General features: G+C 61.3%; 1 protein-coding gene across 1 annotated transcript in view; it reads left to right on the top strand.

Annotated features, from left to right (window-relative positions):
* The first annotated feature begins 3,828 nt into the window (after positions 1–3,828).
* ANPEP (alanyl aminopeptidase, membrane) overlaps positions 3,829–11,428 on the top strand; it is an 18,081-nt gene continuing 10,481 nt past the window's right edge. The window contains exons 1-13 of the mRNA XM_029952120.1: positions 3,829–4,798; positions 5,272–5,414; positions 5,953–6,092; positions 6,496–6,622; positions 6,716–6,870; positions 7,078–7,191; positions 7,317–7,460; positions 7,589–7,654; positions 7,790–7,855; positions 9,219–9,394; positions 9,619–9,698; positions 10,989–11,122; positions 11,236–11,291. Coding sequence (XP_029807980.1) covers positions 4,164–4,798; positions 5,272–5,414; positions 5,953–6,092; positions 6,496–6,622; positions 6,716–6,870; positions 7,078–7,191; positions 7,317–7,460; positions 7,589–7,654; positions 7,790–7,855; positions 9,219–9,394; positions 9,619–9,698; positions 10,989–11,122; positions 11,236–11,291 — 2,036 coding nt within the window. The 5' untranslated portion in view covers positions 3,829–4,163. The remainder of the gene's footprint in view (positions 4,799–5,271; positions 5,415–5,952; positions 6,093–6,495; positions 6,623–6,715; positions 6,871–7,077; positions 7,192–7,316; positions 7,461–7,588; positions 7,655–7,789; positions 7,856–9,218; positions 9,395–9,618; positions 9,699–10,988; positions 11,123–11,235; positions 11,292–11,428) is intronic.

Genomic DNA, 11,428 nt, shown 5'->3' with positions numbered 1-11,428 from the left:
GACAGCGTGAGCAGGGGAGGGTCAGAGAGAGAGGGAGACACAGAATCGGAAGCAGGCTCCAGGCTTGGAGCTAGTGGTCAGCACAGAGCCTGATGTGGGGCCCAAACCCACGAACTGTGAGATCAAGACCTGAGCCGAAGCTGGTCACTTAACTGACTGAGCCACCCAGGTGCCCCAAGACGGCCCATTCTTAAGGGCTGTGATAGAAACGTGAACCAGAGGCCAGTGAGGCATGGAGAGGAGCCATCAGACACGAGAAGGCTGTGACATTTGAGCTGGGCTTTGACGGATGAGTAGGAGTTTGACAGGAGGGACGGGAAAGGCTCTCCTTGTAGCAGAAGTGGGATGAATAAAGGCGCGGGGGTATGAAATCCCCCCTCCGCCCGGCTTCGGGAGGTTCCTGCGGCTAGAGCCACATGTGGCACCGGAAAGAGGAGAGTCCAGTGGGTTGAGTGGGCAGAGGGTCTGAGGTCTCGTTGGGTGGGTGAGGAGGAGCCGGGGGCCAGGCTTGAGCAGGAGAGGAGGATACTTCTGCTGAGGCGTGTGGCGAGGTTGGGCGAGGTTGGGTACTTGCTGCTGCCACCCGGTGGGGTGTGAGGATGGCCGGCCGTGGGCCGTGGCGGGGCCTTCTCGGTGTTATGGAGGGTGGGAGCCGCGGATCGGGCCCCTCTCTGAGCCCCCAGCCCTTGCTGGCAACGGCACCCAGAGCAGAGACCCCTTATTAAAGGGCAATCAGCTGCCTGCCGACAAGCTTTGAAAACTAGAGTCTCTTTCCAGAAGATCCTGGCCAGCTGGGCCTGTGGTCCGCGTCCAAAGCAAACAGGAAGAGACCACACTGGGACGGGCAGGGCCTCTTTCTTTGTTTGGAAGAGGGACCCGGCCGAGTGGGCTGTCGGGTCTTTTCTGCTACAAAGGCGGGTGGGGGGCTGCGGGCCCAGTCAGGGACAGAGTGAAGCTTAGTTCAGGGGGACACGTGGCCCTGGACACCACTTATGATAAAGACGGGCTCCCTAGGCGAATTCTGGTCCTGATGGAAGGAGATCGGGAGCACGTGACACGTCGCCCTTGGGAGCCACGGTCCCTTGTCCCCGAGCCCCAGCTGGAGCTTTTTCTTGGACATTAGTGCCCCACGGACCTGAGGAGGTGGCTGGTGGCCACGACAGTGGGGGGTCCGCAGTGCCCAGACCAGAGCCCTGTAGGCAGGCCTCTGGTAGAAGGAGGAAGATGCCAAGAGCTCAGGACCCCGCCCCCCAATCTGAGAAATGGGCACCCAGGTTCCCTGGAAGACCCTCCACTCAGACTCTTGCGTCCCCGTGGCCAGAGGACGGTGACAGTCATTCATTCTTGCAGGTACACGGGAGTGAATTGATCTGTGCGTGCGTTCGCTTACAGAGCCTCTGCGCCGGCTCGGGGGATGGGGGACCCAGGCCGAGGGCAGGGGTGCCAGGCACGCGAGGCCCCTCCGGACTTTGCGGGCTGCTGGAGCAGGCGTGTGTGAGCCTCGAGATCCACTGGCCCCTAACAAGAGCACTGCTTGTCTGCCACGGTCCGAGGAAGGTTCAAGAAGGGGGCAGACACTTCTCCCCCTTCCCCAGGAGTGGAGCAGGGACAGGGGTGGAAATGGGCTAGAAAGGCGTCAGTAAGGAGGGACTCCTGAAATGACTCGTTCATTTGCCCATCCGTGCATGTGTGCATTCACTCAACAAACATGTGCGGAGCTCCTAGTGTCCGTCAGGCCCCGTGGCGGGTGCCGATGAGAAGGCGCAGCCAAGGGCCTGCTCTCATGGGGACCGCGGCTGCTGGGAGAGACAGGCAGGACTCAGGCCTTCCCCAGACGATCAAATGGAAAATTGCACTGAGTTATAGGGCTTTGAAGAAGCAGTTTGTGGGACTAATGGGGACGAATGGGGACTTGACCTCGTCAGGGAGGCCGAGGTGGCTTCTCTGAGGAAGATGTGGAGGATGAATAGGAGATATGTGGGGAAAGGAGGAGGAAAAGGTGATTCAGGCAGCAGGGAAGCATGTGCAAAGGGCCTGTGGTGAAGAGGCTGGGTGAGGGCCAGAGTGGTTGGACCTCTGTGACAGAAGGGAAAGTGATGAGAAGGAGTCTGGGAAATGGGCAGGTTGATGGCACCTAATTCATGGGTCCCTTTAGAAGATGTAGTTGGGATTTTATGAACAAAAGGAAGGTTTTTTGTTTTTCGGGATTTTAGTTTTGGGGCGCCTGGGTGGCTCAGTCGGTGTAGCATCTGACTCTTATTTCAACTGAGGTCATCTCACGTGTGATGGGATCAAGCCACACATCTGCACTGAGCGCCGAGCCAACTTGGGATTCTCTCTCTCTCTCTCTTTCTCTCTCTCTCTCTCTCTCTCTCTCTCTCTCTCTCTCTCTCTCTCTCTCCCCCCACCTCTCCCTCTCCCTCTCCCTCTCCCTCCCCCTCCGCCCTTCCCCTGCACTCTCTCTCTTTCTCTCTCTCAAATTAATAAATGAACATTAAGAAAGAAAGAATGAAAGCTGACTAAAATTTTAAAAAAGATTTCATGTTTAATCTCTACACCCAACACGGGGCTTGAACTCACAACCCCAGGTTCAAGAGTCTCACACTCCTCTGACGGAGCCAGCCAGGAGGCCTAGAAAAGTTGTATGCCATGGAGAAAAGTGACCCAGTTCTTGTGCCAAACAGGTTTGAGGGGGCCCGAGTGGAAGCGGTGAGTCCATGAGGGGCATCGGCTACATAAATGGGGAGGGTGACTTTGACCGAGGACACAGATCAGAGGGTGAGGGCCGAGTTGGACGTGGAGGTGAGGGTCAGGAGGTGTCAAGGTCTGAGACCCTGGGCTGCTGGATGGGAAGTGTGGAAATGAACATTATCTTATTAAGTGTGATAAATGAGATCATTTCCACGAAGGATAGAAATGGAAGCCTGGCTGAGCGCTGAGTGGGGAAGAAGGGAACAGTGTTTAGGTTCTGTTACGTGGAGTTCAACGTTTTCTTGTTAAATCTGCACAACAAACCTGAGAAGCGAATGCTATTATCTATTTATGAAGAGAGAGCCGTCAGGAAGTTAAAGTTACCTGCCCAGGGTCATAGCTGGGAAGAGGTTAAGTCTCCACCAACCTCTTCTCTCTGTCTTTTTTTAAGTTTATTTATTTATCTTGATAGGGGTAGGGGTGGGGCAGAGAGAGAGGAAGAGAGAGAATCCCAAGCGGGGTCCGCACTGTCAGCACAGAGTCTGCTGTGGGGTGAACTCGAGACCATCCCCTGAGCCAAAATCGAGAGATGCTTAACCGACTGAGCCGTCCAGGCACCCCTTTCTTTAAAAACAAGACAAAACAGGGGCTCCTGGGTGGCTCAGTCGGTTAAGGGTCCGACTTCGGCTCAAGTCATGATCTCACGGCTCGTGAGTTCGAGCCCTGCGTCTGGCTCTGCGCAGACGGCATGGAGCCTGCTTTGGATCCCCTGTCTCCCCTTCTCTCTGCCCCTCCCCTGCTCGCAATCTCTCTTTCTTTCTCTCTCAAAAATAAAAAAACATTTAAAAACAAAACAAAAACACATGGCAAAACATCTTTCTGTCTCCTCGGCACGCTGAAAGCTGAAATAGAAGTTTGGGGCCGGAAGGGGCGAGGGGGAAACTGGAAGGGCTCCCTGCTCTGGAAGAAGCAAGGGAGGGCCGGGCCCCTGTCGTCCACGAGCCCCGGGCACCCTGCCAGGAACCAGCCACAGGGGCCGACTCCCGACTCTCTCCTCCCCTGCGTCTCCCACCTCTTGCTCCCGGGAAGTCCTTCGCAGACTCTAACTTCAATCCTGTTGCTTCTGTGCCCGTGCAGGCAGATCGGCGCCACCCGACCCTGCCGCTCCCTCTGCCCGCGGCCTGCCCTTCGGCCCTCTTCCCCTGCAGCCTGAGACAGGACGCTGTTTGCCCCCTGCCCCCCGGCAGGCACTCCCAGCACATGGTTCCTGGATCTCACCCTCTCCGGAGCCTGAGCACCGGGGCGCCCCCACCAGCCCGCCGACCTTTGTCCGTCAGAACCCTGGTTAATTTTTGCCCAGTCTGTGGGCTGCGGGCCTCCTCCCTCTCCCCCTCAGGGATATAAGTCTGGCCAGACGCTGCCCTTGCTCCTCGCCGTCCTGAAGCTCCCCCCGCCCCACCCCTGCCCTCACCATGGCCCAGGGCTTCTACATTTCCAAGCCTGTGGGCATCCTGGCCATCATCCTGGGCGTGGGGGCCGTGAGCACCATCATCGCTCTGTCCGTGGTGTACTCCCAGGAGAAGAACAGGAACGCCGAGACCTCCACGGCAGCCCCCTCGACGGCCCCCTCCGCGGTCCCCCCCGGCCCCGTCACCACCACCACCACCACGGCGAGCACCTTGGACCCAACCAAGCCATGGAACGTCTATCGCCTACCCAAGACGCTGGTCCCCAAGTCCTACAAGGTGACGCTGAGGCCCTTCCTCACCCCCAACAATCAGGGCCTGTACATCTTCACGGGCACGAGCACCGTTCACTTCCAGTGCGTGAAGCCCACCGACGTCATCCTCATCCATAGCAAGAAGCTCAACTACACCAACAGCCCCCAGGGGCACATGGTGACCCTGCAGGCCCTCAACGGCTCCCAGCCCCAACCCGGCATTGTCAAGACCGAGCTGGTGGAGCTCACCGAGTACCTGGTGGTGCACCTCAAGGAGCCGCTGGTGGCCGACGTCCTGTATGAGATGAGCAGCACGTTTCAGGGGGAGCTGGCCGACGACCTGGCGGGCTTCTACCGCAGCGAGTACACGGAGAACGGGGTCAAAAAGTAAGTCGCGGCTGGGTCTGCCCCGGCAGGGGGAGGGCAGGTCCTAGAGGCTGAGGCAGAGCTGGGTCCTGGGGGCCAAGGAAGGTTTTGGATGGCGGGCCTTGGACCCTCCTGCAGCCCTCGGCTGGCCAGGACTCCATCTGCAGGGGCTGGTGGGGCAGCTCTTTCCTTCCGTACCCACCCTAGGAGGTCACGGGCAAGTGGTAAAAGAACCCCTGGGACAGATGGAGAGAAACTTGCCCAAGGCCTCCTGGTTAATTCAGGCAGGGATCCTGTCAGGACTTTGACCTTGACTCCTGAAGGAGCTCGGATCTCCCATAGGAACCAGCTTGTGTGGGGGAGGTGGGGAGAGCAGGGATGTGGCCCGACCAGGCTTTCGTGCCCAGCGACATGCCCTTCTCCTATGTGCCCAGCAACGCCCCAAAGCCCCCGCCCTTCCGCCAGCGCAGCCTCTAACACCCCGGTTTGGGCAGGGTGCTGGCCACAACGCAAATGCAGGCTACAGAGGCCCGGAAATCCTTCCCGTGCTTTGACGAGCCCGCCATGAAGGCCACATTTAACATCACCATCATCCACCCCAAGGACTTGGTGGCCCTGTCCAACATGCTGCCCAAAGGTGAGTGGGTCTGTCCAGGGGCCGCACGGCCTTGGGAAGAAGGCCGCCCCAGGCTGGATGCAGGGCAGGGGAAAGGAGACAGAAGGCCGCCCAGGGCAGGGATGCAGGGCAGGGGAAGAAGACAGAAGGCAGCCCAGGGCAGGGATGCAGGGCAGGGGAAGGAGACAGAAGGCCACCCCAGGCTGGATGCAGGGCAGGGGAAGGAGACAGAGGGCCGCCCCAGGCTGGATGCAGGGCAGGGGAAGGAGACAGAAGGCCACCCCAGGCTGGATGCAGGGCAGGGGAGAGGAGACAGAAGGCAGCCCAAGGCAGGGATGCAGGGCAGGGGAAGGAGACAGAAGGCCACCCCAGGCTGGATGCAGGGCAGGGGAAGGAGACAGAAGGCAGCCCAGGGCAGGGATGCAAGGCAGGGGAAGGAGACAGAAGGCAGCCCAGGGCAGGGATGCAAGGCAGGGGAAGGAGACAGAAGGCAGCCCCGGACAGGGATGCAGGGCAGGGGAGACGAGGCATCTTCACATGCCTGCACGCTCTATGCCAGGCCCTGGCGTCCCGCTTCCTGAAGATGGAAACTGGACCGTCACCGAGTTTGAGACCACACCCGTCATGTCGACTTACCTGCTGGCATACATCGTCAGTGAGTTCAGACAAGTGGAGAGAACAGCACCCAGTGGCGTCCTGGTAAGAGCTGGGCCCACTGGCCCTTCCCCGGGGCTGGCCCTGGCCTGAGGGACAGTCCTGTTTTATCCGTTCCCATCTCAGCCCCTGAGCTGGCGGGCCAGTGCTCACATCCCAGCTCTGAATGATCTCTGGCACGTGGCTTAAATTCTCTGACCCTCAGTCTCTGCATCTGAAAAATGGCCCTGTCCTCATGAAGGGATGTCCCAATGCACAGGTGACAAACAGATGGTGGCCATGGCTATTATTATTCCCAAAGACCCACAGCGCCTCAGACACCCCCCAGCCCCCTCATCTTAACTTAGTTCTCCCCTCCCCGCTTACCAGCCTGGGATCCCTGGGGCTCGGCCCACCTGCACCAGGACCCAAGCGTGGGGCCTCTGGCCTACCTCCATCCTCTTTGCAGATCCGGATCTGGGCCCGGCCTAGTGCCATCAACCAGGGCCATGGCAATTACGCCCTGAATGTGACAGGCCCCATCCTAGACTTCTTTTCCCAACATTATGACACACCCTACCCACTCAGCAAATCGGGTGAGTGAGGGGGCGTTGTGGGGGGGCAGCGGATGGGGTTCCCCGCCCAGAGGCCATCCTGACAATAGCCTTGTCCCCCCACCGCCACCCCAGACCAGATTGCCTTGCCTGACTTCAACGCCGGCGCCATGGAGAACTGGGGGCTGGTGACCTACCGGGAGAGTGCGCTGCTGTATGACAGGCAGTCCTCTTCCAGCGGCAACCAGGAGCGGGTGGTCACAGTGATCGCTCACGAGCTGGCCCACCAGGTAGCCAACCCCCCGCTTCCCGGGGAGTGCAGAGCAAGGCGGGGGGAGCTCAAGTCCCCACTGTGCCCTGGGCTCCTGCGAAGGGAGGAGGGTCCCACCTGGCCGGATGGCAGAATGGGGGTGGCAGTGTCGCTGGGCAGGGGCCACCGGGAGATGGTGAGCGCGAGGCCAGCGGAGCCCGTGGGGCTGACCTTCCCTCCCCGACAGTGGTTTGGGAACCTGGTGACCTTGGAGTGGTGGAATGACCTGTGGCTGAACGAGGGCTTTGCCTCCTACGTGGAGTACCTGGGTGCCGACCACGTGCAGCCCACCTGGAATCTGGTGAGCACCCCGTCCTGGGCCCCCAAGGTCTGGGGCCGAGGGGTGGGGCGGGGGCGGGAGGGGAAGACCTGGGCATCCCCTGCAGGGCCGGTCTCCTGATAGCCATGAGGGGGGGTGCTCTGCAGAAGGACCTCATGGTGCTGAACGACGTGTACCGCGTGATGGCTATCGATGCCCTGGCCTCCTCCCACCCTCTGTCCACTCCTGCCTCGGAGATCAACACGCCAGCCCAGATCAGCGAGGTGTTTGATTCCATCTCCTACAGCAAGGTACTGAGGCAGCGTGTGGGGGGGCGGGAGCACAGCCCGGGCACTGGGAGCGCCTGCCCTTGTCCAGCGGGGGCACAGGGTCCGGCTGGCTCAGCACAGCCTGCTGAGCGCCCTTCCCCCTTCCCCAGGGAGCCTCCGTCCTCAGGATGCTCTCCAGCTTCCTGACCGAGGACCTGTTTAAGAAGGGAGTCGCGGTGAGTGCCTGCGGGCAGCCATGGGGGTGGGTTTCCTCCAGGCCCCCAGGCGCGTCCCTGAGCCCTGGCCGCCACAGACAGACGGTCAGCTGGGGAGCGTCGGCTTAGCCCTCACCGTGACCTGTCTTTCCACAGTCCTACCTGCACACGTTTGAATACGGGAACACCATCTACCAGGACCTGTGGGAGCACCTGCAGCAGGTCAGTAAGCGCCAAGCCCCCTGGCGGGGGTCTCGTCGGGGGCCTGCGTAAGTCCCTGGGGGGCGGTGCACATGTAGGACAATGTGTCCAGCTCCACTGCCACCAGCCCAGGCGGGGCATTTGAAGCCTAGTTGCTCCTCTGTAAAGTGGGTGCCCTGATGGTGCCTTGGAGGAGGCGTTGTGAGACCAGGGGTCAAGACCGTGGGCAGCTTGTCGCACCCTGAAGTGAGCTCCGTGAGCCGAGGGCCGCCCCCGCCCCCGCCGATCCTCGTGGTGAGGAGCCAGCCCGCCCCGTTCTACAGCCCACCGCTGCCTGGAACTCTCAAGCGGTCTTTCCCTCCCCTCAGCACTCCTGGCTGCCCTGTGCCCGACCGGCCCCTCCCAGGCACGACTCTGCACACACCAGCACCCCTGGCACGAACTTTGACCCTCCCACCCAGCCCTGCCTTGCATTCCAGTGCACTCAGACCCCAAGCAGCCCCTGTCTGCCGTGCAGACCCTCGGACCACCCTTCTCCCCACCCCTCGCCCCCCTGCCTCGGCAAGGCTGGAGTCTGCACACTTCCCCATAGCTTCCTTTCCCTTGGGGCTCCTTCCTGGACCCAACTCAGCCCGACTGATCCCTCTGGTGTCCCAAGTCCAGGCCCACCAGGGAGGGGAGACCCTGGGCCTTGTCACAGAGTCACAGCCGGGCTCCAGCCCCCTCCATGCTGGTCTCCCACCCAAATTCTACCTTTTGGTCCCTCCCCCACCCCCACTGCCTTGCACCCTCCCACAACCTGCCAACAGGGGCTCCCCACTGCCTCCATCCCTCCGCTCCACATCCACCGTCTTCCTCGCCTGCCTCAGTTTCCCACTCCTTCCTGTCCTCCACAGCTGAGCCCTCCTCCACGCCAGATGCCCCTCCGGCTCCACCCCTCCCTCCAGGGCACTCCCTCTGGGCCTGAGGCCACCCTCGTCTCTGCAGCAGCCCCCAGCTCCCCTCTTCTTCCTCTTTCCTGTCTTAATTTTCTCAGTTATCAACAGATGTTGTTGGCTTTTTGCCGTGATTACTAAAGCAGTGCACGTGTGTGGAGAAAGATGAGAAAAGACCTAAGAAGACTAGCAGCTGCCCTGAGCCCCTTCCCAGACCCCCACACCCGCTCCCTGTCTCTGCACCTCCTGTGACCTGTTGGGTTTTCCCTCCTCTCCTCCTCCTCCCCCGCCCAGCCTCCGGGGCTTGAGCTGGGCTGGGACCCAGGCTCCTGCCCACCCCCCTCCCCCTGCCTAGGGCTCCTCCCCTGCCCACCTCCCTGCAGAGTGGGTCTGGTGAGGCTGCCCCGGGTGGGCCGCTGACATTCGGGCACCGTCTCGCTGTGCTCCAGGTTGTGGACAAACAGTCGGTTGTCCAAGTGCCTCACAAAGTGAATGACATCATGGACCGCTGGATCCTGCAGATGGGCTTCCCCGTCATCACCGTGGACACCCGGACAGGCACCCTCTCCCAGCAGCACTTCCTCCTTGACCCCAACTCCACCGTCACCCGCCCCTCCCCGTACAAGTGAGCAGCAGGGGGCACTGAGGCAGGCGTCCCTTGAGGGTCCTAAAGGGCAGGTGCTTCGGTGCACCTCGACCATAGTGGGTCCTGACCTGCCTCGCTCCCAGCCCCAGCAGCTGGAGACGGGCTCTCCCTCTCTGGCCAGGGGGTGGGCGGGGCCGCTCTTTGCTGACAGTGACCGAGAGCTGCTGTCCCTCCTCACCTGGCGTCTGGGTCTCTGGTTGCAGCTACCTGTGGATCATCCCCATCTCTTCCATCAAAAATGGCGCGGTGCAGCCGACCCACTGGATGCCGGGCGTCGAACAAAGTAATCCAGCCCTGCCCTCCTGGACAGCAGTCCCCTCCCCCCCAACACCCCCAGCCCCTGGCCCACATTCTGGGGGTTACAACAGGCCTCAGTGATGGCTTCCTTCATCATCTCATTCAACAAATGGAGCCAACTTTTTTGGTTCTAAGCGCTAGTCTGCCGCTGCCCAGCTGTGTGACCCTGGGCAAGTCACCGGTCCTCTCTGGTCTCCCATTTCCTCGTTTAGAAAAAGGAGCTGAGGACAATAGCGACCCCATTGAGTTGTATGGGAATTAAAGAAGAGAATCCACAGGAAGTGCTTACAACAGTACCTGGTCCAAAGTGTAAAGGGCCCTACTCTGCCGGGTACAGAGGAAATCCGTCAAGGTAGCTCAGCCTCTGCCGAGGCCAAACCTGCAGGTGAAGAGAAGGAAGATAAGCAGTTAAAACTTTCTAGAGCTATGTTGGATGCCTTAACAGAGGCATGTACCGCCCGCTGGGGCATGAGGCCAGGGAGCCAGGAATCAGAAAGATTCAACTTCATGGAGAGGTGAGGGAAGGCTTCCTGGAAGAGGTGAGCCCAGTCTTGGAGGAAGAAAAGGAGTTGGCCCGGCTCCTGGTGGCCGAGGAAAGAGCAAGGTCAAGGCGTGGAGGTAGGAGAGGTCTAAGGCCTGTGGCTAGGGCGCAGATGTGCCCTGGAGATGAGGCTGCAGACCGCAGGACACAATGGCTGTGTCCTCTGGTCCGGAGGAGCCGGGTGGGTGGGAAGTGGCAAGCGATTGAATCCGCCCTGCAGGTATGAACGGCTCCATCTGGCCACTAGGAGCCAGGCTGGAGGGGAGGGCAGAGAGCGGGGAGCACTGGGGGTGCTGACTGGCCTGGACGCACTGCCCGGGCCTCCCACTGGGTGACTCGGGTAAGACTGAGCTGTTAGGAGTCCAGAGAGGAGGAGGAGGGGGCGGAGGGGGAGAGTAGGGAGGAGCGGCGGCCTGTGGAGTTGGTGTGAGTGTCCTGAGGCTCTGCGGATGGAGGTGTCCAGGCTGCTGTCACTGGCCCGGCCACGTGGAGCCCGTGGGAGACAGGGTGGGCGCTAGGGGCAGAGAGGACACGTGGTCCAGCTGAGGGCAGCGTTTGGCCCGGCAGCCCTGTCCTACCGACGCCCCTTTCGTACCCCCCTTGCCTTGGCGTCGCCTGAGGCTTGCGGGGCAGCCGGTGCCAGGCTGCCTGGGAGGTCTGGAGAAAGACGGGCCAGGCAAGGCTCAGCCTGGGGCCCCCGGAGCAGCCGCACCGAGCTCTGGGCTCTCCCCGCAGGCCAGAGCGACCTGTTCAAAGCCGCAGCTAACGAGTGGGTTCTGCTGAACCTCAACGTGACGGGCTACTACGTGGTGAACTATGACGGTGGCAACTGGGAGAGGATCCTGGGTCAGCTGCAGACAGACCCGTTGGTGGGTGTCTGCCGCCGCCCCCAGCCCTGCCCCGGCCCCGCCCTGACTCTGCCCCCTGGCCCCCCGCCCCCCGAACGGCAGCCCGCGCTCACACGCCCTGTGGCCCCTTCTAGGTCATCCCTGTCATCAATCGGGCTCAAGTCATCCACGACGCCTTCAACCTGGCGAGGTGAGTGCCCTCCCTCCTGGGGCCTGGCCCCTCTCAGGCCGGTCCTGCTCTGCGCCCCTCCCTGGGCCCCCCGCTGCTCCCCGTGCTGCTCTGCGCCCCTCCCTGGGCCCCCCGCTGCTCCCCGTGCTGCTCTGCGC

The sequence above is a fragment of the Suricata suricatta genome, chromosome 9 (assembly GCF_006229205.1).
Source record: "Suricata suricatta isolate VVHF042 chromosome 9, meerkat_22Aug2017_6uvM2_HiC, whole genome shotgun sequence".
In the NCBI taxonomy this organism is placed as follows: Eukaryota; Metazoa; Chordata; class Mammalia; order Carnivora; family Herpestidae; genus Suricata; species Suricata suricatta.
The sequence above is the reverse complement of the archived record's forward strand: the minus strand, read 5'-3'. Positions and strand labels throughout refer to the sequence as shown.